Source organism: Accipiter gentilis, chromosome 16, assembly GCF_929443795.1.
Source record: "Accipiter gentilis chromosome 16, bAccGen1.1, whole genome shotgun sequence".
In the NCBI taxonomy this organism is placed as follows: domain Eukaryota; kingdom Metazoa; phylum Chordata; class Aves; order Accipitriformes; family Accipitridae; genus Astur; species Astur gentilis.
In genome coordinates, this window is record NC_064895.1 from 10,159,743 (window position 1) to 10,186,050 (window position 26,308).

General features: G+C 37.1%; 1 protein-coding gene across 2 annotated transcripts in view; it reads right to left on the reverse strand.

The window, feature by feature from the left end:
- PXDN (peroxidasin) overlaps nucleotides 1-26,308 on the reverse strand; it is an 89,461-nt gene that overhangs the window by 31,261 nt on the left and 31,892 nt on the right. For both annotated transcript variants that reach the window (XM_049818963.1, XM_049818965.1), the window contains exons 4-12: nucleotides 20,275-20,346; nucleotides 12,964-13,035; nucleotides 12,293-12,364; nucleotides 10,129-10,298; nucleotides 8,661-8,778; nucleotides 6,362-6,531; nucleotides 5,142-5,414; nucleotides 3,712-3,828; nucleotides 2,419-2,577 (exon numbers count right to left, since the gene is read on the reverse strand). In XM_049818963.1, the coding sequence (XP_049674920.1) occupies nucleotides 2,419-2,577; nucleotides 3,712-3,828; nucleotides 5,142-5,414; nucleotides 6,362-6,531; nucleotides 8,661-8,778; nucleotides 10,129-10,298; nucleotides 12,293-12,364; nucleotides 12,964-13,035; nucleotides 20,275-20,346 (1,223 nt within the window). The remainder of the gene's footprint in view (nucleotides 1-2,418; nucleotides 2,578-3,711; nucleotides 3,829-5,141; nucleotides 5,415-6,361; nucleotides 6,532-8,660; nucleotides 8,779-10,128; nucleotides 10,299-12,292; nucleotides 12,365-12,963; nucleotides 13,036-20,274; nucleotides 20,347-26,308) is intronic.

Sequence of the window (26,308 nt, forward strand, 5' to 3'; positions counted from 1 at the left end):
CAAGATATGAAATACAACTTGTGCAAAAGATGATCTAAAAAGAGGTCAGCACTGTTTATTTTTTCAGTTAGCCAACATTTCTTAATCTATAACCCTATTCTGTCTGCAAGTTTTTAGTTGCTTTTAAGTTTGTCTTAGAGATAAAATTCCTTATTCCTGATGTCTGCTTCAGGCTGATTTTTAAGGACTCTTAACTTCTAAGAAAACGGGCTAGTAGTTGCCCAAAAGACTTAAGTTTCATAAATTAAGAGCTCTGAAAAAAATTTCTGTGAATAGCTAAATCTGAACAAAGTCACCAGAGTGAATATCCCATCAACTTGACAATTTTTTTTAAGTTTTCATTTTTTAAATAGCAACAACAGAGATCTCTTAGATGATAAAAGCAAAACCTTCCACAACTCATTCAACTGTGATTCCCCCAGCCCAACTTGCTGAAGTGCTAAGCCTTCACAGAGCTCCTACCCCCCTGACACCAATGAGCCCTAGGCCTTAAAACATCAAAAAATTACCTTCAATTTTAAGGACACAGGGTACACAGCTACCTAAACCCAGTGTGAAAAAAATGAATGCATTTTTTAATCCTAATTTCCTTCAAATCCAGGCTGACATCCAGCAGTCAGATATCACCATGAGAAGCACATACGAGATCACGAAGACATTAAGAATTGTATTTCTGCTGTAACATATCAGTATTTTGGGGGGAGTGGGAGGGGGCTGTGCTTTTACAGAGAAGTATTTGGTCACACAGCATACATTCAAACTGCCAACCAAATCTGGCCCTGGTGTTAAATTGTCTGTACGCAAATGGCTGTCAAGGAGCATCGACCATTTCAAATAAGGCATCCAGAGGCAGGCGACCAGCACCGGGAGCTCAGAGAGTCTGGCTCTGTGGATGTGAGCCATGTCATGCCAGCAAACAGACCTGGACCATTAATAAGTATTCATTAATACAGATTTAGCCACAGTGACCACTGACTAGACATTCCTCAGATGAACAGTCCTTTTTGTTAGAAGCGCAAAAGAAAAAAGTTTTCTTTTCTTCCACAATGGAAAACAGCATTGCAATGAATGTATGGAGAGCTCCAATTTCAGGCTGCATGTGTAGCCTTCAGTCTTGTATTTACTATCTTTTGGTGATTGGATTCTGCAACCTGAGTTTCACGAAAATAATTTTATTAAACTTTACTCAATTCAGTGACGTTTAACACAGCTGGAAGGCTATAAAACCTTTTAAAACTGAGGGGTTTTTTATGGAATTTAAGTCAACAATTTTATATAGGTGAAAAAAATCTCTGTTTTGACAAATCAACCTTGCAGTACTACTCTTAACTAAGAAAAATTAATGGAATTTTTTTTCTGAGAAACATCTAAGCTCAGGAAGACATTTGAGCCCCTTTCACTAAAATACTGTTTAAAATGAGGTCACTAACAAGAAATGCTTTGAATTAAATGTTTAATCTCCCTGAATTTAGTTAAACACCAAAGTACTTAACTAAATTATAAATATTAATACAATTCTAATTAATCCTAGAAGTAGCTTACTTAGAATTTACTTGAAGAAATGCATAAGAAAAACGGAGTGGTTTTTTTTTTCCTTCTGTCAGCTTATTTTAAGTATAAGGAATGACTTTTCATTGTGAAGGTCATTCTGCTGTTGTAAAGTGTTCTGTTTCTGGACATCAAAACATTATGTTAATAACACTATTTAGTTAACAGCACACTGTCGTATAAGAACCTAGTCTTTTCACAAAACACAAGCATGGGAATACTGTCATCCTCAAAACAAACCTTCATTCTTTACAAAAAAGAGTAAATCAGATAAATGTCTTTCACAGAAGACAAACTGTTCCAAAGGAATGACACTCTCTACAAATACTAATAAGTATCCATACATGTTATTTATTAAAAAACACCTGGAAACTAAAAATAGATATACTCAGTAATAATGAACAGAAATGTGAAATGTTAGCAATACCCTGGACAGCAAGTTTTTTAAACCACAAAAGATATCACCTCATTCTAACAAGCTTTTATCAAAAAAGGCCATGTTTAGTTGTAAGCTTATGTAGTCTCCAAGTGACTTTGAACAAAGTCTATCAGGGCACACTATCCCACATGCTCGATTTATAAAAACTAATAAAACACCTTATAATTCAAAATCAGCAACTTAGAATCATTGTAAAACACAGCAAAAGTCCTGAAGAAAAACCCAAGCGCTATTCAAGCTGTTTCAAAAGCTTTTTTAATTCTAAACAAAGTTAAACTACTTGATATTAACATTTTGTGCCGTCAAAAAGAATTATTTCTCAATCTTACATTTTAAGAAAAAAAACCCAAACACAGTACTGTGTATTTTAGTGTAAGCTTAAATCTTCTTTTCTTTTTTTTTTCCCCAGCAGCCGTACATGGAGAACATACCTCTAGGCTGTACGGTCAGGTATACAACAATTCGTTGAGATCCGATAATGTTGACAGCTTGGCATTCATACTGTCCCTGGTCATGCAAAGCAACCCTGGAAATCCTTAGGGTTCCAGAGGATAAAACTAAGTGTCTTCTGTCAACAGACAACTGGCCTCCTGAAACACAGAGCAACAGCATTTGCTATTTATAGCAGTGCAAAACAAAGTCCCTTTGTGTCAGAAAAAGGGAAATCCAGAAGATTTTGAATTAGATAAAACGTTGAGATAAACATGCAAAGCAAATAAAACATACATATGCACACAATCATAATCCTGATCTCTTCTCTGTTTGTGGTAGCAATAAATATTTTCATTTAAGGACCATGATAAAGCATCCATATGAGAAGGCATCATAAGAAGAACACCAACAGGTATTACTGTTCATTTTGTATTATTGCAATGTGTGTAAGACACAATTCATCTTATCTACCTAGGCCATCTAGAGAATCCATAGAAAAATACATACAGCCCTGAAAAAAAGGTAATGTAATAAAGATGAAATAAAAGGCACACCAGTGTCTGTCTGTACCCTATTCCTCCTTTCTGGACATTTCATTTGATTGGAGCAATCTTGGTAGAGAGAGAAACAGGGACATTATCAGCATCAAAATGATAAAGAGTTTGTTAAACATCTGCTTTATTTAGGATTTCCTAAGAGTTGTTTTGCTTGCCAGAGCTATTTCATTTGATTCAACTGGAATATTTACTTACCGGTAAAACATCCACTACAGTATTTCCTCCTGCTGGATTTGGCTTAATGCCTTTACAGCCATGACCTGATAAAACAGTCAGCAGCGTGCACCCCAGTATTCCTGTCAATGCGCATTAAGTGACAGAAATGCAGTTATACTGATGCCAATTACAGGTTGGATTGTTTTGGTTTCTGAAGAGAGCACATCCCACCTAATTGCAGATCTCCAGTTAATGGTGGTCATCTCCATTTCTTCTGCAGTAAACCGGCAGCAATAGGTATTGCCACATGTAATTTGTCTCACATTTCTTAAACATTTATTATTAGGAATCTATTATGGAGACACAGATTTTAGTGACTGAATAATGAAAAATGTTTGGGCAGCTAGCTTCGGTGGGAGACCTTGCTTTTTCTAGGTAAAGCAGAAAGAGATGAGCCCTGTTTCCTTCAGAGACTGAAGCATCTGAACAAATACATGCAATGCCTTTCAATGCAGGAGCGATTCCAAAATGACAGCTAACTATTCTAGTAGCTCAAAAGTAAAAACGGAACATGCTTACCTCCTTTAGTCCAGGCAATAACAGGCTGGGGATAGCCCTGCGCTTCACAAGGGAAGTCAACAGTTTGTCCCTCAATCACCGTTTTGTCTTGAGGAGTGACAGTAAATTGAGGTAGAGCTACAGAAGAGAAAATAAACTGGTTAAAGAAAAACAACTGAAAAATGCACGACTGCCTGAAATTGCATACCATTTCCTGTGTGACTTGAATAACTCTCATTGGTGGGAAAAGAGATGCTAATGGGACTCTTCTATATTGTGACAGCTATAGGGCAGAGAGTTAGGGCAGCCACTTGTGCAACAGGAACATCTCCCTCACAACCTGGCCCTGGTGTCAGTGAAGGCCTCTGGGATCTGCTGCCGTAGATCTGAACCAAGAGGTACGGTAAGACTTGTAGAATCCAACACAGAGTGTTCCCTGGATTAAAAATACCTCCTTCTCTTTCTCTGAAAAATTCCTCAGTTAAATTGTGAAGAAAATGCAATGTGGTCAAAACGATCCTAAGCTCCTTGTTTTATTCTTTACGCAAAAGGAAAGCAGTGAGTGAAGCGTGGGCCAATTTCTGCAGCAACATCATGGCATTATCAGTGGGAGAAGTAATTTGTTCAGCTCTCAAAACAGTCATCCGTTGGTGAATAATAAATGAACAAACCACATGGACAAGTTGTTTTGTATAGCTTTAAAAACTGAACTCATTAACAAAGCATTTGCAACCTAAACTGTCTGCCAACTAGAGATCTTAACATGGGAAAAGAAACAAACTCAAATTTAAAGGTTATTCAAATGTTTTGCAAATAAAAGTTCCAGCATGAAAACATTGGCTAAAAATATTCTCCATATATATAGGAGGCTTTTGATATATTGTGCTTGAAATACTTTATATTTCGTATATACTTTGACTTTGTTTTGCAGAAAAGCTTTGCTAACACCTCAGCTGGCAGAGTGATAGTTTCCATGAAACTCAGCCAAAAATATTCCCACGTTCACTGAAGTGTCTACAAAAGAAAGACAGTACAGATCTGTACTCAAAACCCCATTTCTCGTACTCCAGGCACAAATTCTAATCTCTAGGATGGCTGCCTATTACAGAAAATATTTAATTAATCCCCCACAAATTTGACACTGCTTGTTTATTCCTACAGGCAAACAAAACATAATAACAAATAAACATTTCAAGACACCAATGATTAACTTCTGAGAATAATCGGTGAAACTTAACTTTCGGAGAATTAGTATATATTATAGTACTCCGAATGAAATGTATAGCAACTTTCCTACAGACTACACTAGAATAGTGTAATTAAAAGAAAAAAATTAAGGTTTTAGTTCCACTCTGACAATTCAGAAAAAAATACAAAACCACACAATTCAAAGTAGTATACTCTTCCTAAAATGTTTTACAGCTTGTCACTCCTAGTTTAACGTTACTCACCTTGGACTATGATGTATGCAGTCGCGTGGATATTATCTATGCTGTTAGTTGCAAAACAGGTATACTCGCCACTGTCCTCCTGCTTCACATTTTGTATGTAAAGTCCTCCTGAGGGAGTTATTGTGATGCGAGGGTCACTTGGTAAAGGGGTTCTGTCACCTTTGGTCCAGGTAATTCGTGGCTGAGGGTGCCCGGTTGCGCTGCACTCCAAGGTAACACTCTCTCCAACTAGCACTTCGGTATTTTGTGGGTGAATCACAAAACTTGGCCGGGCTGCGAGAAATGAGCGATGCCTAAATATGACTTTTAGCTCACATAGCACTAATTTAGCTGAATACTGCAACAGTTTGGCGAATCTAGCTGGTTCTTAATAGCTCTGTTCCAACATGCTTCTAATCTTGGTGCAAACTGTGTCTCGCTTTAAGCCTAATCTAGCTGCAGACATTTATAAATATCGATAGATAAAAAATGAAAGCTCATATAATCGCACTGATGTTTTTTCTTAACTCCCATTAAAACAATTTTCAAACATTTCCTTCTCATTTCCTGATCTTTATAAAGGTCTCTTCAGAGGCATAGACACTGAGACACAGAAAACAAAACGGCTAAAAATTGTCGTAAGTGCACAAAAAGAGAAAACTGATTAAAGTATATTTTAGTAACTTTTCCCAACTACACGTGTGCTTCGCAATGACATTTTAAGTTTACCTGATGCCGAGCGTCAAAACAAAATTTCCTCACAGCAAAGTTTGGAATTTGAGAACATTACAGTCCTGGACAGGAATTAAGTGCTTGCAAACACAAAGCCCTGGCTAGACAGAGATTCAGGTGAAAAAGTTCCTGAGCAAGGATGGCTGCACCGTGTGTGCCAAAGCCTTCAGAAGCGGCCTGTTTGAAGCTTGTGGTTTTCAGGTTTCCAGAGAGCACGTTACTGCACTGAGCAACGTTGCAACGTAACAGCCTCTCTTCCTAACTCTTCTACAAACAGCCTACCAGACTATCATCAGAACTGCATACTACAATAAACATTTTAATTAACTGGCTGATTTGCATTTTTGTTCTAGGGATATTATAACTTAATGACCTAGTTCTTAAGACGCCCAAGCACAAGAAATCTACACGTCAAGAACATAAAAGAGCCAAAGCATCTTATTTTTAGCAGTCTTATTATCAGAACAGTTCTCTATCTGAATGGAAAATTCAGACTTGATGTTCTTTACCTGGTGACTCAAAGTATCTAAGAGTAACTTCCTGAGTTTTCACTTCTCCAGCCACATTTTTTGCCATGCACTGGTAAATGCCTTGGTCTGTTTCTTGAGTATTCTGAATCATTAACGTGCCATCATCTAGCAAGTTTAGACGGGAATCTTCTTTCATACTGAGCTCATTACTGTGAAGAAAAGAATCTTCTGGAGTTAAACCTTTAAATCACAAGCACAGAAAACTGCCAAATAATAAAACCCAAAATATATTACCCAAAATAACTTGGGGGAAAAAAAAAGTTCTACTGTGTTAAGTAAAATAATAGAACTTCTAGTTTTCTCCTGAAGAGAAGAAGAAGAAGAAGGAAAATAAAAAATGAACCAATTTTGCTTATGCAAGTATTAGATCCTCAAAATGAAAAGCCATAATACTTTTATGAGTAAAAGCTTACAGGGAAAAAAGTGAACAAAATACACATACCTGGCCTGTCTCATTTTCCTTTAAGGCTGTTCTAACTGGCAAATCAATTTAAAATGTTTCCACTGGAAGTACATCATGTAAGTTCAACACTCAAGAGACTTTCTACTAGGAGAGGGGTTAGTTGCTATAAAATCAGCTTTGTGCCAGCCTCTGTCTGGATTGCTCAAGGAGCACTAATGAACCTGATAATAATTTGTACTGGCTTGAAATACAAGTTAAGATCATGTCTTCAGGCTGTGTCATGGATGCATTTCTGTGACATTAACCAAGAACGGTTATGGGTTTTTATTAAAGGAACTGTTTCTCACTCCATCCCTCACTACATGATGAAGAAAGCACAGAGGAGGGACGAGATCTCACCCCCTATGAACAAAACCCAGCCTGACTGCTGATCTATTCAACATACTGCTCAACAGGTCAATGGCTTTTGACTGAAATCTTGCCATATTCAACTACCTTGCAAAGAGCTTTGCTCTCATTCATGCAGCCAGGAAACAAGCCAGAGTCAATAATCCCACACCCCAAGCTCAAATTTCTTCTTAAAACTCTTTCATATGTGTATTCTGAATACATGTTTTCTTTGTTTATTATAAAAAGTACACGAGCCAAAGAAAATTTTAATGAAATAATTACACCATCCAAGTTCAAGGCTCTGTTCTTGACATACTCTATAAACACTGTACCCTTGCTGCACGTGGGGTTCTCACTGACATCAGCAGAAAGCTATAGAACCAGGGCTCTACATTGTTCCATTCTATCAGCAACCAACAAACTAAAATGGTTCATTTGCTAATATCAAGTGAGGGAATTTACCTTCCAGATCAGGTTCTCCATTTGTGTAAGAGCATTATTAAGCCAAAGTCTGAGGAGGCTAGTGGTAAACTCACAATTCATGTGTCCATCATAAGTTCCCATCAGTTTAAGGGGGGCGATGGGCTGCCACGTGGCTGGTTCAGCCGTGCTGTGCCTAGTGCTGCTGGAGGGAGCCAGGTTCTGGGCAGAGCTTGAGCAGCCACTCTGCAGCAGGCTGGCCCTTGGGCTGCTGAAAGACACACATCCTTTATAGGTCCTTCCCTCCATCCCCTAAGCAGCCAGGAAAAGCAATGGAGCAGGCTGCCCGGAGAGCTTCTGCTACCTCCATCATTACAGGCTTTAAGACCCAACTGGATAAAGCAAGCTGGTATGAACCTGCTTTGAGCAGAAGGCTGCACTGGAGATCTCTTGAGATCCCCTCCAACCTGAATTACCCTACAGTCCTCAGATATAAGCACTTGCCTGTCTGTCTATCATGTACAAGCCTGGGGAGCCTGGAAATAGATGTATCTCTCCTCTCCTGGAATGGAACTACACCTCAGAGGAAAGCTGCCTCCGAGGAGCTGGGGCTCAGGGAAGACCTCCTCTGAAACCTAACTCTTACCCAGCTGGGGTTCTTTAAAAAAGTAGCTTTTGCTCTGCCTCAAAATGTATGCAAACACTAGCTAACCTACAAACTGCACGTGCAACACGTCCATATTGAATTGCCTGGTACTTACATATAAATGATTTAATTTTACATGTGTGAGCAACTTTGCAGGTATAACTACAGTTGAAGATCTTACCAATAGTATTATAGTCATAAATTAATATTTTTCTAAAGTTATCAGCTCTTAAGTGTTCAGAATTACTAATAAAACAAATCTGTGCCATTATTACTTCATACACTTCTTTTAATCATAATATGTTCCTGCTGTAACTATTCCATATATTAGCATGTAATGCGTGTGGACATGCACCCAGAAATGTACACACACCCAAACATAGTTACATCAAATTTCTCTCTTCCTCTTTTAAACTTACTTGTTTCGAAGCCAGATAATTTCTGGTTTAGGATTGCCTTCAGCTCTGCAAGTGAAGTACACTGTATTCCCTGAGGTAACGTCCACATCCTGAGGCTCTGATGTAATTCTTGGCCTCTCTGTATCAACAATAAAACCCGTAAGGAGCTCTTACTTGTTTTAAAACTACTAAAGAATGGTAAATAAAAAATTTTCCATACACCTTGCAGAAAAATAATTTTTCACAAATGTTTTAGCTTAAAATATTTATACGCTTAATCAGGATCAAACATACTTTTCCCTGTGCAAAAGTGACTGCAGGCATTCTGACCTCTTCCATTGTTCCTTAGGACTTTTAGCAGACTGGAAATGGATTGTGCAAATTTGTATCAGGTTCTAAAGTAGCTGTTTTATTTATTTGAACAGAGGCTGAATTTGCTTATGAAAAAAAACTTTAAAGCAGCAAGCACAAGTGCCATTTAAAATAACTTCCTCTAGATAAATATCAGTGCCTAACCTGCCTCCTACAGAATAATTTGTCGAGCTTGCTTCCTGCAGTTTGCATATTCCTAATCCTTAGATGTGCAGAGAGCTGGTAGGATGCCATGTGAATTATTCTTGCACCAAATCCCCTTTTTACTATCTTTTTCACGAACCTTGTAGAAGCTTAATGTCATAATTCTCATGATAAGAATTATAATGAACACATAACCAAAAGGACGATTTACTTATTTTATATCTTGGCCTCATCATGTCGCTGGGCAGGCAAATGCCCATAGCTTGATGAGAAATTTGCATTTTGATTTCAGAACACAAGAGGTGTGGGGCCAAGTCCCAGGGTGCCCACAGGGCCAAGCCTTTGCACCCCTAGGCTGAAGGAATACAGATGAACAAAAGGATTATAATGAAAGTGCTTATCCATTAATCCTTCAGTGGCAGAGGATTTCAGTACCTGTGCAGGGCACTCCTTGTAAGTATAGCTGAGTAAAAAAGAATTCAGTGGCCAACCCGGATTCCAATAATGTCAACAAGAGTTTTAAGAGTAAGATCTGTGAAATCAGGAGCAGTTCTGTACAGCTTCTTTCTTCCCCTTCCCTTGTACAGAAGGGAATAAAGGACACCAAACAATATTAATGTAACACCAAAGACCCTAGCTGACAATCTTTTTGTGATCAAAACTGAAATATAAAAAGGAAAAATAAACTCTTTCCGGATAATCACATTTAGTTCCTCAAGGAGAAATTTCAAACATGACTATACTTGTTTCATTAAAGATACGCTGAGGCGTAAAAGCAATCAGTTCTGTCAGAAGCAGACAAGTGAGAAGGAACACAGGAAAATTTCTGGAAATAACCAATGTTGACCAGAGGTGGTTGGTGTTATCAAAGGGAACATAACAAATTCTAACAAAACAAAACAAAACAAAAAAACCACAGCAGTTTAGGTACTTTTAACACATTAAAGAAGCCATCAGGCAGTGGCAAACCCACCACAGTTAAGTTCTTCTGGTGTTATCGTGGCCACTGATCTTCCCTGGATTCTTCGTGGGTACTCACAGGTAGCTGCTGCTTGAGCATTACCCGACTCTGCATATGTCTTCAGCAGCTCCGCCAGCCACAGGATTTCACAGTCACAGTGAAGAGCGTTTGAATCCAAACGCCTGCACAAAACAAGAAGCACCCACAAACACCTATTAGCAAGCTTCAGCTACTTTGCTAGAATTAAAATGGTTCTGCAATACCAACAGCGCCTTTATCTGTGAAGACAGACAAAGGGCAATATGGAATACAGGTGACGGTCACATGCTTGTGTGCATTCTGGTAGCCTTTATTACAAAAATGCTATTATTTTTACTGCACAGGCAGGATTGCGTTCAACACAGTAAACATCTAAATAACATTTTTTTAACCCAAGCATTCAGTGAATAAATCAGGTTTTATTTAGATGTTATACAAACTTTGCTTAAATAAGTAACTTACACTATTCTCCCCACATTTTTTTCTTCTTAATACTTGTTACTGTAGTAACTTCACAGCTAACCTGACATTTTTACAGCTTCCCATTTTGCCTATCAGGCAACTGAGACAAAGACCCACAGTTTTATTCAAGCATTAAGCTCTCATTGAGTTCAGTGGGTCAGTAACTTTGTAAAACACCAGCCTACTGCAGATAACGAGAACCCATAAATTCTGTTGACTTTCTTTCCAGTAGTGAAGGGCCCTGTTACTATGTGGAGCACTGCACTTTCTGGTGGAGGGCCCTGCAGGACAATAAAAACATTAAGTACAGAAATCTGTACCATTAAATATATCTATATACAGATTGGAAATAAAATTGCATGGCAAAGCAACCTAAGTTTGGTGTATCTTTGGGGGTAGTAAACTTTTTGATCATTTTGTCTTTCCGTATTTTTTTAACCTCTTGTACAAATGCCCAGATATTATTTCTTCCCTATTCTCCTGCGAAAAACAGGCAAAAACAAGCAAAACTATTTTAAAAGTTACTGTACAAATGTCTTCCAGTATATCAGATGTTACAGGTAGAATTTAAATCCAGAACACGAAAGTCACGATGTGACCTTTGGGGATAAGCTGCCCCAGGTCAGAGGACACCAGGTCCATCTAGCCCGGTGTCCTGCTCCACTCATAGCCACTATTAAAATTCCCCTGGACCTAGGAATTATGTGATGGAGCGTCCCTTTCTGTTCGCTTGAACTGCACAAGAATTTAAGGGAGGTATGCACCTACTACTGGAAGTTGCATATGTCATGAAAATTTACTTCATTCTGCCTTTTGCCCACAGTTAAAGGTATGGTTTCACAACTGTCCTAAGCCAGCAGGACAACCTTCCTGTTACGTCCCTTGAGATCCCTTTTCCCGGTAGAGCTAGCGCTGTGACTCCTTGCACAGCACACCCTCAGCTGTCCCCCCTGGCAAGGAGGGGTATGAATGCATGAGCGCCTTTCTCAAAACGGCAGTCGTGGATCATTTAAAGAATGTTTATCCTACATCAGTGGAGATCCAAAGCGAGGGAGAGAAAATCCTCTGAAAGTCACCTTACTATAGTACTTTTATTGAGTTCCAGTTTTCAAATGCTACTGAGGGACTAAGAAGCCTCTAATTTTCCAAGTTAATGGCATTTCAAGAACTGGCTTCTGGAGTTGCTTTTGAAAGTAATACTTATATTCTTAAACCATCAAGCACCTTTTTATAACCACATTTTTATCATAAGATAAGGACAAGCAAAACAATTAAAAGAAAATACCAAAATAATCAAATATTGAAGGACATTGAAGGATCACCCAGTAAAACATAGACAATGGGGGAGGGGAACTCCCAAACAAAACAAAGAAGGATCCGTTTATATTATTTAGTCTACAAAACAAGACTATATGATTACAAATAATTCCAAGACAGTAAACAAACAAAAGGGTTTAGTCAGTCACTAAAGACAGTAGGTTATGAAGTAATGGTCTCAATCTATGTATGTAAACAACCAGAGCACAGCTTAGGAAAAATTATTTAATATGTAAAATAATTACACAATGAAAGGCATTTGCAAGAAAGATAAATATTGCAAGATGAGGTAAGATGAGATACAGTATAATTAGGTTATTTAAATTTCTTTTGTTCAATAATAATTCAATTTACTTACAGTCTCTTCATAGATTCTAAGTGACTAAATGTTCCAGGAATCAAATGAGCTATTCTGTTGTTATGCAAAAATCTGTTAAAAAGCACAGAAATATGCATGTAATATTTCAGACTTTGAGATGTACTCATTTCATTTACATTCTTCTGAAAGTCCTTTAAGAGGAAGTAATTTTACAAAATTAAAAAGAAAATGAACCTTCTTCAGCAATTCATTGGCTCCTATTTTTTAAGTGGCCTCCAAGGTGTATTTGGTGTGTCCATATGGGGAAAAAGAAGCCATAAAAAGATAAAGTATCCAAAAGGAAAGGAGTTCATAAGCATTCCAATGAGAAATTTCAAAAAAAAAAAAAAAAAAAAAAAGTCATATTCTAAATATTCTACTTCGTCATTCATAACATTTATTTTAGGCCAAACATTGATCACAGCTCTTTGGGAAATGGTTTTATAATAGAAAAATATACCACAGGCAATGCTCACTTCTGCATGTCTCTAAGGTCAGCCTGACCAAAGTGTTCTTGGCAAAGACTATGTAGTAGTTACATTAAAAAATTTAAATTAAAAATAATCTATGGGAACGATAAAAATATTATTTTCCAGTTTCAAACATTTGATTTAATTCAAACAAAGAAGCAAGCTGACTTCTGAATCTTACCCCAAGAAAAACAAACTTACAGCCTTTCAAGTTTTGGAAGATGGGTAAAGGATTCAGGTTCCAACGTTTCTATTTGATTAAAGTGCAGATACCTGAAAATATGTTAAACAAAAAGAAAAATACTGAAACAGTTTTCTTAATGAAGCTGAAATATTATTAAGCATTTGTTATTGTTTACACAGTTTACACATCTAAATGGTGATAGTGATGTAGCAGATTAACTTTCTTCTGTTTTCATCTGAATCCTGCACTTGAATCTGAGAAATACAAGACGTGACAAACAAGTAGGGTTTGCAGACCACTACAGTGTGTGTGTGTATGTGGTTGAGTTTGTGCAAAAAAAAAATTGTTTGAAAACCATTACTTTAGAGATTTTGGAGATGCTACTTTGAACAATCTTTTGCCAAGTCTAATACTCATTAGTCTGCATACTTGAATAAATACTTATGGAAAAAAATTATGATTTTCAACAGGAAAATGTTGCAGGTTGTTTAGAAAACATTCAGTTTCCAACAGAATAACACTTCAGTGGGCACCTGTTTTCATTGCTGTCCCACTGAATGAAAATTTCAAAAGATGCTGAGAAGTAACCTGCTCTAGTCCATGAATACTGACATTTTAAGCTATGAACACTCTCAAAAGCCAAACAAAATCTTAATATAAAACCAAGTTTGACTGAACTGCTTTTAGACAAAGGGCTTCCCAGCAATTGGTGTGCAATTAACCACCACAGCTGTGCTGTGTTTGATGCTCTGTTGATGCTTATGTAAGCTATTAATATTACACAGCAACAAATGCTACACTGAAAAAGTCTAATGTAACAAGACAATTAACCAGACTATTAATCTGTAACTGCTGTGAAAATGGACAGCAAAGGCAGGATCATTTCAGTCTTGACTATGTTGTGGAGGTACTCCATAACCTTGCAGATGAGAAAGCAAGAAGTAATTGATAAGACTTGCACAAGGAACTGTGCAAATGATTTATAGACTTTGGATCCTGATCATATCCAAATGTGTCCAAACCTCCTAAAGTTTCTTATTTGACCTCTGACAAACTCAGGAACATCTGGAGAATGTGCATATATAGAAATCAGTGTGGGCTGAAGAGCGAAAAAGCCCACCGTGTAAAAACAAAAGCAAAATCTCAGACCCCCAAATCTGAAAAATCGGTCCTTCAGCAGGAAAAGTAAAAGGATGCGGGAACTCCCTTGCGCTGGAACACCGCCTGCGCTCTACTCCCGGATCCGAGCCGAACGGTCACCGCGGAGAGAGGAAAGCGGGAACAAGCGGCGATTAGGGCAGAGAGCCGCTGCAGCGAGCCCTGGAAGGCGCGTGCGGCGGGGAACCAGGCACGTGCCTGGCAGCCTCCCAGATCCCCCGCCAGCAGCAGCACGGCCCGAGCGCGAGCCAGCAAGCGATGCCAGGGAGCAATGAACGGGGACCACAGAAAAAGCCAATAAATCAGCACGGATGGGATCAGGCACATCGGAGCGTCAAGTCTGCTTACTGCCAGCGCAACGCGTGGCCACACACTGTAGCGAGCATAGAGCATGATCCTGTTTGCACAAGGAAACAAGAAGTCCGTAATCACGCTATGCCTGCCAGTCTTCATCTCCCTTTTGAAAAAAAACAGGCCAATTTCACCTAAATTAAAAAAACCAGACATCTCAAAGGCGGATACTTCCTGCAAGGTTCGTTCGAGTCACCGGCGGAGGGAAGGGAGACCTCAGTCCGGCTCAGCCCCGAGGAAGGACCGGCAGGACGGGGCCGGCATCGGCCCCGCGGGAGGTCCCGGCCACGAGGTGGGCAGGCGCAGCTCGCCGGGGCCAGGGCTCTGCTCGCCCAACTGCCCAGCATCAGCAGCATTTGGGAGGGGGCACGGCAAGGTGGGGATCGCTGCGGTGAAAGAGGACGAAGGGAAAAACCAGGCACAACTATAGGGTTTGTTACTTCTTCTGAAGCAGCTTGGATTTTGGAAAAAAAGTACGTACGCTACTTCTTGCGCAGCCAACGGGGATTTTTTCCTCTTTAACGTTGTTAATTCTACTTGCATTTTTACGATTCATGAGCACCGTGCAAGCGTATCTCCTTATCTTCCCGATAAATTAATCTCTTGCACGTCTTTGGCATTGACAAGGCAAGATTTGTAGGTACAAGTCATACTTCTTGCTAGAGCAACGAATAACGTTGGTAAAAGCAGGCACACTGAGGCACGCAACCCCTTCTTCAGGTCCATGGATCAGAGGTGAGATTAGCAGAGACAAAAAGAAAGGACGCCTCTCAGATGGTTTAAATGATGTATGTATACCTCATTAAACTCAAAGCAACAGCTCATAACTGCTGTTTAGTATTCAAGACTACTGTAAGTGCAGATGTAAAGAATACTTTTTGTGCCTGAAAACTCAACTTGTTTTTCCAAGCAAATTAATCAGTCTAATTAAAACAATACTTCTGTTTTAAACCTTGCCTTGTTTGCAACCTCAAATCATCACAGATACAACTGCAATAATTCAGGCACTGAAGCATAGTACAACAGTTAACTTCACCTCATCAGAAATCATGCTGCCCAAAGTAGCTCAAAAAATCAAATCATGAAGTCCAACTGGAAAATACTCTGAACTGCTTCATATGACAAGTTAGTTGGGTTTTGCAGATCTTTAAATTATGACCTCGAAAAAGCCCTGAGCAACTTCTCAGACAATTTATGAACAGAACAAAGTACTAAATATGTGGGCAAAGTAATTAGCAGCAAGTGTAATTCTAAAAAAATAGAGGCAGAAAGCAGATTGCATTGTAAGGCTACAATGAAAAGAATAAAAAAATCTTTGGCTTTAAGACCTACACTTTAATCACATTTTATCACTTAGGTTTATCACTTACATTCTTTTCTTCTATGTACGACATTAACGCTTTTTTAAAGGATTTTTAATATTTTAATTAATATGAAAATTTCTTGGACAGAAAATTCACTTTAAAGGTGATTAAATTCAGGAAACAATCTCACACTGACATGTCTTTATAGATATCTTTTATGTTCAGAGTATAAAATGCTCTTAAAAATAGTAGTATGATGTAATGAATTTGATATTAAAAAGACTTTCATAATGGAAATTTAAACAAAAAGCATGCAAGAGTGATTTTTAAATACCCCTGTGTCTTCCTTTTCTAATTTTGAATTCACTATCAAGGATGAAACAGAAGGAAAGGAAATACTTAAAGGAAAAAAGAAGTCTAATCCAAACATACCTAGAAGAAGATAAAGATTTGATCAAATAAGCATGGTACAGACTTTGTCTTTGTTATTATCAATCTTGGAGGGTGAACATTTACAGTAAAATTTAGTCCCAGTGGCATTTTTCACAGCACTATATTTAGGATTATATCTTCTGTAGTATAGGATTTTTGTAGAGGATTACTTCTATCATATATGCCAATTGTTCGTTTCTAACCGTATCTCCACATCTTTGGGGAAGTACTTAAAGTCCATTAGTTGAATATAATCTATGTTCTGAATATTTAAATAGCATGTTTGCCTTTTTGATTATTTGAAAGAGAATGAACAAACATATTTTCCCCGCATTTATCAAAGAACTTTCCCTGCCCAGGGGTATGACAAGAAGTAACAGGCTTAAGCCACAAGGAAAGAGATTTAAATAGGATGTTACAGTAACGATATAAAATATTGGAACAAGAAAATTAAGGAGATTATGGAATCCTCTCTTTAAAGACTTTTAAAATAAGGCTAGATAAATATCTGTTTCCAGTCATCTAGGTTTGTTGTCCCTAGCTGATCTTATTTTAGAATAGTAAGAATATACTTCTCAAGCCCCCTTTCATACCTTTTGGGTTGGTTGGTTTGTTTATTAATTAATTCTCTTTCATTATTCTTTGCCATGGAAATTTTTAGCAGCAAAGAGACTTTAATCAGGCTCCACTGTGTTAAATGTGCATAACTGCTCACATACAGTTATGCAAAAACCAGGAACTCTTTGTAATATAAAACTTTAAAAATTTCATAGCAACATTTCAAAGACACTGAAAATTGAATTGAGGGAAATAAAATGAATATAACAAGCTGCATCACTATATGTAAGATAACATTTTTATCTATTAATTTCCCCCCAAATATGTGCATGTGTATATAAACTACAGCATACCTCTAATAACAGCCTATAAAGAGCAAAATTAGTATGTTAATATGAATGTTAAAAGAAAATGTATAGTTAGTATTCAACAGATTAGGTAAACAGATTTAAATAATTCCATTAGTATTTGGGGATCCCACTAGTTAAGGACTCAAGTGAACACTTTTTGTCTCTGATACATACAGCTCATAAGCCGAGCTCTCAAAAAATATAGCAGATATTTGGAAGAAAAGCAACGTACACACATCTGGAAATAGAGTGCCTTTAGAACTCGATCTTGGGATCCAGATACAGCAAACTCATGACCTCCCAAGCCAGTTATTTGTGATATTTCAGGTGGGATTCAGTTGTCTAAGCACAGGCATATAGAGCCATATAGCGGTTGTCTAAGTGCAAGCATATAGAGGCAGCTTTCGTTGCCTTTCGGGTGCTCTGGCTGCCTTCTGGCTGCTGCTCTGAAAAAATGCAAGTTTCCTGCAGGTTTGTGTTGCGCTTGCCAGACCCAAACATATGTCTTGCAGATTTAACAGGGTCTAAACTGGTACTAAGCGGCTACTTTTCATCAGCTGGCTTTCTCCCTTCATGCCCTGCCATGACTGAGGAGTTAGGTGACGAAATATGTATGGCTCAGTGCGTTCAAGCATCTAAAACTGCCAAGTTTTTTCAGAATTTACTCTAGCACAAGTGAGTTTCAAGATCTGATTCAAAGATCTTATTCCCTTGGCAGAAATTTCCGAAGAAAAAGATTTCTACTACATCAGCAGCTAAAAATTCTGCCATGGAGGTTTAAGAAGGATCCTGCCAGCCACAGTAAATACTGGGTTTGGGTTTTTTTCCATTATATATGCAACAGGTCGCCCAAATCAAACTATATTTACAGTTTCTCTTAAACAACAACCACAACAACAAAAAACAACCCCAACAAACAAAAAAACACAGAAAAGTGTTTGCTTTGCTCTTCAGTTGTTTTTAAAAAAAGCAACTATCAGTTTCATTCTGCTTCACTGAACTATAAGAAATTACTATGAGTCAAGCCTTTCCCTGAGATGTGGACCACAGCATCTACTTCTGAGTACTCTGCTGAGCATTGAGAAGAGCATTTGGCTGAATCAACACATCCAGTAGCAAAATGCGTTTGATAACTAGAGGCCATAGAAGACTCAAGTGCAGATATATCGACTGAGTAGTCGATAGAGTCCCGAACTGAAGTTAGAGGCCTTGCGAACTTGTTCACAAAGACTAACTTCTGTCTTATGAACAGTGTTTCTCCAAAGACAATGTGATAAAACAGACTGTAGAGTCAGAACCTATTTTTACGCTAAAGATGCATAAATGACAAATCTCTCATAAACTACAAATGTCAATGAATACCCTCCATTAAATTTATTTCCAGGTCTGCCACTGGCTTCCTGCGCTCCCGTTTTCCCACCTGACAAGCCTTCTTTTTAAGATCTGCCCAGAAGAAGGGCTCTAAAAGAAGCGAGCTTTCTGATACGCAGCCAGCAGGGCAGTAAACCCCTCGGCAGCTCACCAGACCAGCCATAGGCACTACTCGTGGCAGCCGATGCCGTGACACGAAGGGCAGTCACTGAGCAGTGACTGTGCCAGGCTCTGTTTCCATACTTCCCGGCTAGAGATGAGACTCAAACCCTGTTTAAAACTTAATTTCATACAGACTAACGTTGATGTCTCCAATCTGAGCTTAAGCTGATACGGTGTGGTGTCACCACAGGCAGAGACACTTAACTGCAACCTAGCGGAAAAGCACATTCAGAAGGTGCTAATAATTCCAAAGTGACTCATGTTTTTCAGTCATAACATAGATCAACAGGAAGTAGAGCAAAAGAAAAAAGGACAAATGTCGCCCCTTGCAGCATATCAGGCTTGTGGCATGGGGAAGAGTATTATTTTGGAAGCATTAGTAATTCAATAAATGCGCCTCAATATTTAAAATTCTACAAAGAAAATAAGAATTGCTATTAGCATGCAAGTAAGCCCTACCAGTTGCTGTCAATATGCTGCAGTAATCATTTCTAGAGTAGGAGGAAGAGGAAGAGAAAGGAAACAAATGACATATTTATGTATGTTTTATAATTATCACTTTTGTTTCATATAGAAGCTCTTCCTTCAAAAGGCATCTATTGCCCTCTAAAATGAGCTTTTATGATTTTGTACCCATCCGAAGTGTCATTTCATGTCAGATACACACTGTGTCCACTAATATCCTCAAGAGGTTTATAACAACAAGGAAACTGGTACATATCATATAAAATTTGTAATACACCAGTAACTGTCAGGAGTTTCAAAATTTATGTTGCTCCTAGAAGAAAGATGTTCAGCCCCCAAAATTATTTGCTACAAAACTCATTGGTCTAGTACTGTTATTTGGCAGCCAAACTGTGAAATAGCTATGCATTTATAGCTTTCTGTTTTTCTAAACATTACCACAATGAATGTACAGCAATGCTTTCCGATTATAAGACAAAATATAAACATAATGGTATCAATACAATCAGTTTTTGTCATGCTAAGGACTGCATTTTTCATTCTTTTTCGATAGAAATTATTCTTCAGTCATTATACAGGAAAAGGAGTATGATTTTAATCAATCTTTCTAGCAGACATTACTGAAGCATCTACATTACAAATAATGAACTTTCTTACTATTTAAACAGCTGTATATGGTAATTATTAACACATATCCATAATAGCAAGGTTTTAATTTTAAAAACTCTTCTTGTATTAAAATATAACAAAACTGGGTTAAACTTCAGGAGGCTAATTCAGCTTTAGTTATGCTGCATAAAACAAAGTAACTGCTGCAGTCAAAGGAATTGCAATGTTATAACACCTACAGAAGTGAAATCAGAATCTCTCTCTAAGCAATACACATTAGTTTTCAACATTTTCCACAATAATGCTGCTTCTTCGTCAAAGCTATGTAACAATGTATAGGGACACCGGGAATGCAAATCACAAATAAAAGACAAACATAGAAATGAGGAATTTGACACAGAGATCAATTGTGTTTTTTCACATGCAAATGATTATGAGGCTCTCTGCCTAACAACCCAGGGAGTGCGGACATGCAGAACATGCAGGCAGGATGTACGGATCAAGGCGTGCACTTTTCCTCTGCAGGGGAACCATGGAGATGACAGCACAGAAGAGAAAAGGCACTTACAGTTGTTCTAGAGAGGCAAGTCCTTTAAATGCTTGCCTGTCAATTGACTGGATTTCATTCTTGTACAAATAGCTGAAACAAGAAACAATCAGTAATATTAGTACACAAACAGGAGCTACATGAAGGTGGAAAAGAAGAATTAAGTTGACACGTGAAGACAGTTTTTCAACTACATATTAGGAAAAAAAATACAAAACAAAAACTAAACACATACACATAAAAATACTTTGCCCTTCAGATTTCATCCCAAATGTTTGCCAGGAAAGACAGAAGTCTGGGGCCTTGTAGGCCCTCAGGCTGTCACCTGGGTGGTCTTGGGCTTCCCAGTGCTCACTGTTACTACTTACTGTTTCTTTGCCCCTCAGTTTCTTGATGGGCTTGCCAAAGGCAAAATAAATTCAACTCAATGGGACAGAACTGCATCAGAAGTGCCTTTACCAGAACACACCAGGGATGCCATTGGCCTCTTGCTTTCTTTAAAATATCTTATCTGAATACTGGTACAAATATTCAAATTATGATGGAATAAGTCTTTTTTACTGGACTTGGAGAACAAACTGAGAATTTCTATAACTCCGCCCGAGTCACCTTCTGAATATTTACAAAAAAATACAAGTTAGAATATTGGTAGTGCATTCATGAAACAGCATTGTATGTTTGTTTTATCACTGTGTAGAAGATGGACATTAGGTCGCCAATGATACTCTAAACAGAATAAACATATGCAGGCTACCACTGTGTTCACATGTGTTATCTATACCCTTTCTACAGAATTAAAATAAGTGGGGATGGATCAGTATACATGCTCATGTTCATAATGCTTTTAACAGCAAGGATGGTTTAGTCAGAGGGTGTTGAAAAAAAATCACACAGTTTAGCCGATGACTGCAGTTTCTGCATGGAGGCAGCAAATGAAAATACTTTTGGGGTTCAGTGTCAGTCACCCTCTTTTTGTGTTAGGTTAGGAACAGGTTCGCAGTTAAGAACTTTCTCACAATTACTTGACAAATGATTTGAAACTCAGTTAATCAGGCATGGATTTCTATGAAAAAGGAATGAAGAGACTTTGGACCACAAATGTCTTTATTAGCAGGCATTTTATTAGTAGTGGGTTCAGCTTTTCTGTTATTACAGTTTTCAGTAACTTACTGGAAATATCGCAAACTTCTTTTGATGCAACAGATAAATACTGGCTCTGCTGGAGTTGGTGGCAGTTTTTACATCAACTTGACAACAGGCAACATTTCACAATAGGCCCTAACAAGGAAAAAAGTTGTGCGTATCTGATGTTCAACTCATGACAACTTTGAGGGACAATATGGAGTAGTATCCTTCCCTTGAGTCTAAATTTAATTTTCCAGTGCATTGCTTGCTGCGATTCCAACACTTTAATATACAGAGACTCAGGTGTGCTTAATTAACATAGATATACACCTGAACAAAAAGCAGAGTTCTTCCAATAACAGAATAACAAGGAAGGAAAAATTTCTGAGGTTTTTAAAATGCTCAAAATTATGAACAAATTAAACTGGAAAAAAATACTGTCATGTGAAATAACTGTAAGAACTTTAAAAATAATTTGAAAAGAGAGAGAGCAGATGTATTACACATTTTGGATGTGGAATTGGTTTTTATTCTATTTGAAAAAAAATATTTTTTCACAAGAATTCAAATATTTGTTTTGACTCAGATTCATCTGAGGATCATAGTCATTACAATTTTGTCTCTCCTTAATTTTCCTCTCTGTATGATATTAAATTTCTATCTTATTTTCCAGCGAGAATTTTAAATGCACCATTCCTTTTCACTCCTCAGAAAATTTCAAGGACTGAACAGCTAAAGCGTTATTTGCCTTTCTTAATACACTCCACTTGGCAGTGTGGAAATTCCTCCTATTCCTCTGAGCACTAAACTTCTGATCAGACCAGTGAACCAGAGTGGGCTAAGATGGTTTGAATAAACAACCTCAGATAAGTACCTCTTGTGGGCATTTGAACAATTTTATTCAAGAAATTTGAATTAATCCAATTTTTAAAAAAAAGTTTTACCAGAATCAGTCATGTTACTTTTATTTACTTTCTGCAGACAAAGTAAGGCAGAGTGAAAAATAAAGGTGTGTTAAAGAAAAATAAAGGTGCGATAATGACTTCGTAGTTTTGCAAACTTTTACCACCATACTGCAGGGAAGGGAGCAGCCCTTCATGTCCCCTTTTGGAGCTCTTATCAAGCCACCATATTGGGACTTTATTTGGGATTCAGCTTTAAACCACAACTTTTTCCATTCAGATCAGAAAACCCTCAGCTACAGGACACTCAACTGACCTCAGTCCATCACGTCCCCCCTCCACAGAGAAACCCCAGCAACCCCAAGGCTACAAACACATATGTCCTATGGCAGATGTGTTAACCAGACTTTCATTTAATTGTGTAGATGTTTCCCTGAGGATATTAACAGAAAGAAAAATTTATAAATATTTGCCTAATGGAGAGAGATGACAGAATACAAAATACAAATAAGTAGCACTCACAAAAAATATTTGTCTTTCTAAAGTGCTACTGTGCCTAACAAGTAAAACTTTGTAAACACTGCACTAATCTTTAACAAAAACATTCTCAAAATTTATCCCAGTTAATTAGCGTAAAACAGATTTAGAGTATAATTAGGGAAAAAGTAATTTATCATTTAATTTACCTAAAAGCTCTCTTACAGAACTAAACCATTAGATTTTACAAAGAATGAATAAACAGTGAACTAAGATGAAAAAGGGATATATTATACTAAGACATTAAATTATTTTCTTGCAATTACTACTAACTGTTTTCAGAAGAGTTGAAAAACCCAGCATTTTTCCAGAAATGCAAGCAAGGCTGATAGAGGCTAGAGGTACTGGTCACATACTTGGGAAATGAAAAAAAACAAATAGGTAACCAGTTATCAGAAAATTAGTAAAAAAATAGTTTTAATTTAAAAGTTTGCTGGATCCCCTATGAGGATAATTCTGGGTTTTTTTTGTTTTTTTTTAATGGACCATATTAAAAGTCATGTGATTTAAGGCAAGTAAGGTCCAGATGTATTTGTTTGGAACTAGAGGGAAAAAAAAGTAAAAAGTAACAGCAATATCAGGCATTGTAGAGTCAAACCTGACAAGTAAATAAATACAGCAAAGAGAGATTTATATAGAAACATAAAGGAGACAGTGGAATTAGCAACATGAAAAGAAATGAGATCCAGAATCACTGGAGCTTGTCAAAGGACAAAGTAACATGACCATGACAGTAACAGTGGCAGAAGGCACAGAAGGAAACGTGACCTAATCCATTTCTAGAAGGGCGAGGTCAGCAACTCGGCACTTTGGGACACCTATAATGTGTCTTCTACCACTATTACTTCATTCACCAAAGGCAAAACAAACCTTGCATGTTGCCTTTTAGTATTTCCAGAACTGATACATTTCATACAATCTTAATTTCCATTTATCATATGCATATCGCAATGTTGTCATGTCTGATTCCTCACCTCTCTATTTCTTACTAAGTGAACGCCTCAATGTCATTGCCAAAGTTATTTTCATTCTCTATTTTTATTTCCGTCACACTAGCTTCTAGTTTACTGCTTTGTAATGCTCTGACCAAGTACCTTCTCTTTAACTGGAAAGGTTTTTTTTTAATCACTAATCTGTATTTCATATTTTTCCATATCTCCTCCCTAAATTCTTTCTTTTTAACTTAACCTCATTTTTTTCCACTGCTGATTCCAAATCTTCTAGTATCCTACATGTTAAAACAGTAGTATGTGTCTACCTTCAATTCCCAATTATCTTCTCTCTTGGAGAATAAACTGTTGACTTTCAGGATCAGGAAGGATTACCCTACCAAGTTACCACAAACCTGCCTGCATCTACATTATAAGGTTGGGAAGCTTTTCTTTCTCGTCTTTCTGCACTACCACCTCTAGTCAGTAAACTAAATAAATCACAGGAAGTCAATTAAATATATTTAGTGTACCATATACATCATGTACACATACACCTATACATCTTGTATCAGGAACAACAAATTGCAAACATGTTACCAATTATTTTGCTCATATGAAGACAACTTTTAAAGTTTATTTTAGACAGGAGTGTTTACAGTACCCTTTGCAGAAGGGGAACATAAGACCCAAAACATTATACAGAATGACTGAAGTGCAGATATAAACTATATTATGGATGGGGTCCAAGTCACTAATGCTTTTTTGATCCTTACTAAAGAACCATATTGCCAACACTATGGTATACGAGATAAAGACAGACAGACAGAAAGGCAGAAAGGCAGCAAAAAAAAAAAAAGTATTCTCTTTGTTTCATAGCAGAACAGTAATAATAATTTCTTTCCAACTTTTAGTATATAAATTCAAAGACAAATTATTGCCACAAACAGCACAGCAAGATCACGCAAAACTGTTTATAGAACTGTTGAAATTTCAATTACATAAAGAACAAGATAACAAGATAACAAATATTCCTATAAATAAGCTTCAAAATTGTATGTGCATAATTTTCTTTTTATAATGTAAAGACCAACTTCTACAATGATGAATATTTTTAATGTACAGAAAATTAAGGAAGTATCATTACTCTTTGTCAAAATTTGTTCTTCAGATAGAGAATTCTGAAAACATATACCTCATGAAACTCCAAGCTTAATTTCAGAAATAGTACAAAGAACCATTTGAAAATTCTAGGTCTTCTTTGACACTTGCTGGAAAAAAGTTTTGTCCAAAAGCACAAAAACTGATCTTCAGCAGAGATACAGGAATGGGCCTTGACATCTAATCTCTCAGACGCTGGCTTTTTTTTTTTAATTATATACTGTATCATGTTTTATACTTACATATTTTATATATAACTATATAGTTACAGTTATTTTTATACATAGTCAAATATATTTACTAATAGTTCTACATTTTATATTTATATACACTTATATTTTGCTAAATAAAAGCCACTGAGAAATGACAGGCTTTCTAAAATTACTCAGTGAAGTATATATTTTCAGAACCATCTGTAGTCCAGTACTTGAGTTCTCATAAGAACACAACTAACATCATGGACCAATGATCTCATTTTATGAAACACAACAATACAAGTTAGGTTTGCAAATATCCATAGGATCAGGCCATATAAAACCTCAATTATTCCAGATTATTTGGTTTTATAATATGAAATTCTTAACAATATTTCTAACTTTTTACAATCTCTCCCTCCTAATTTCTACTTCAGTTGTTCCTATTGAGAAAAAAATGGTCTGTTTTGTTCCCTTTGTTCCATAGAATACAGTTAGCATGTACTTAGCTGAAATCTTCACAGCTGAACTGTATGTATTTGGTACATTTAAGCCTTCCGCATTGTTTATCTGGCCAGTTCCAGCATTTTTATAACTTTAAGGCTGTATAATTTAAAGCTAAACATTTATCTCGCAGCCATTGAAACAGGCAAAAAGATCTTAAAGTTTACTTTAGCAAAATGGTGGATGGCTTTAAAGAAGAGCTCTCTGCAGTTGAATGACCTACCACATTGAACTTTATATTCAAATTTCCAGGGTACATGAGAAAAGGGAAAGATCTTCCTCTTCACAACATAGATATGGATAAACTTTACTACATGTATATGAAAACAAATCATAGTTATCTCTTTTTACTCTTTTATTGAACTGAACAGAGTGCACAGTTGAGTTTTATCTCAGGTTTACTACAGGTAGGCAAAGGCAAGCATGTGAAAACAAAGAACTAATAAGAACCAACTAGTATTTTTGCACAGTGGCTGACTATGGAAAGAAGCTTAGCCATCCTGAATCAGCAGACCTGACGTACTCCACTACCAGGTCCACCATACAAACACATCTTGTAACAAGTAAAAACATCATGGAATTTAATAATTCATTTGGGATAGTTTTTTCAATATTCTTTTTCCTGCTATTGTATATAGAAAAAAGAATTTTATTACTAAAAGACAATACACTTAAAAATGAGGAAGTGTAATCAAACACAGCT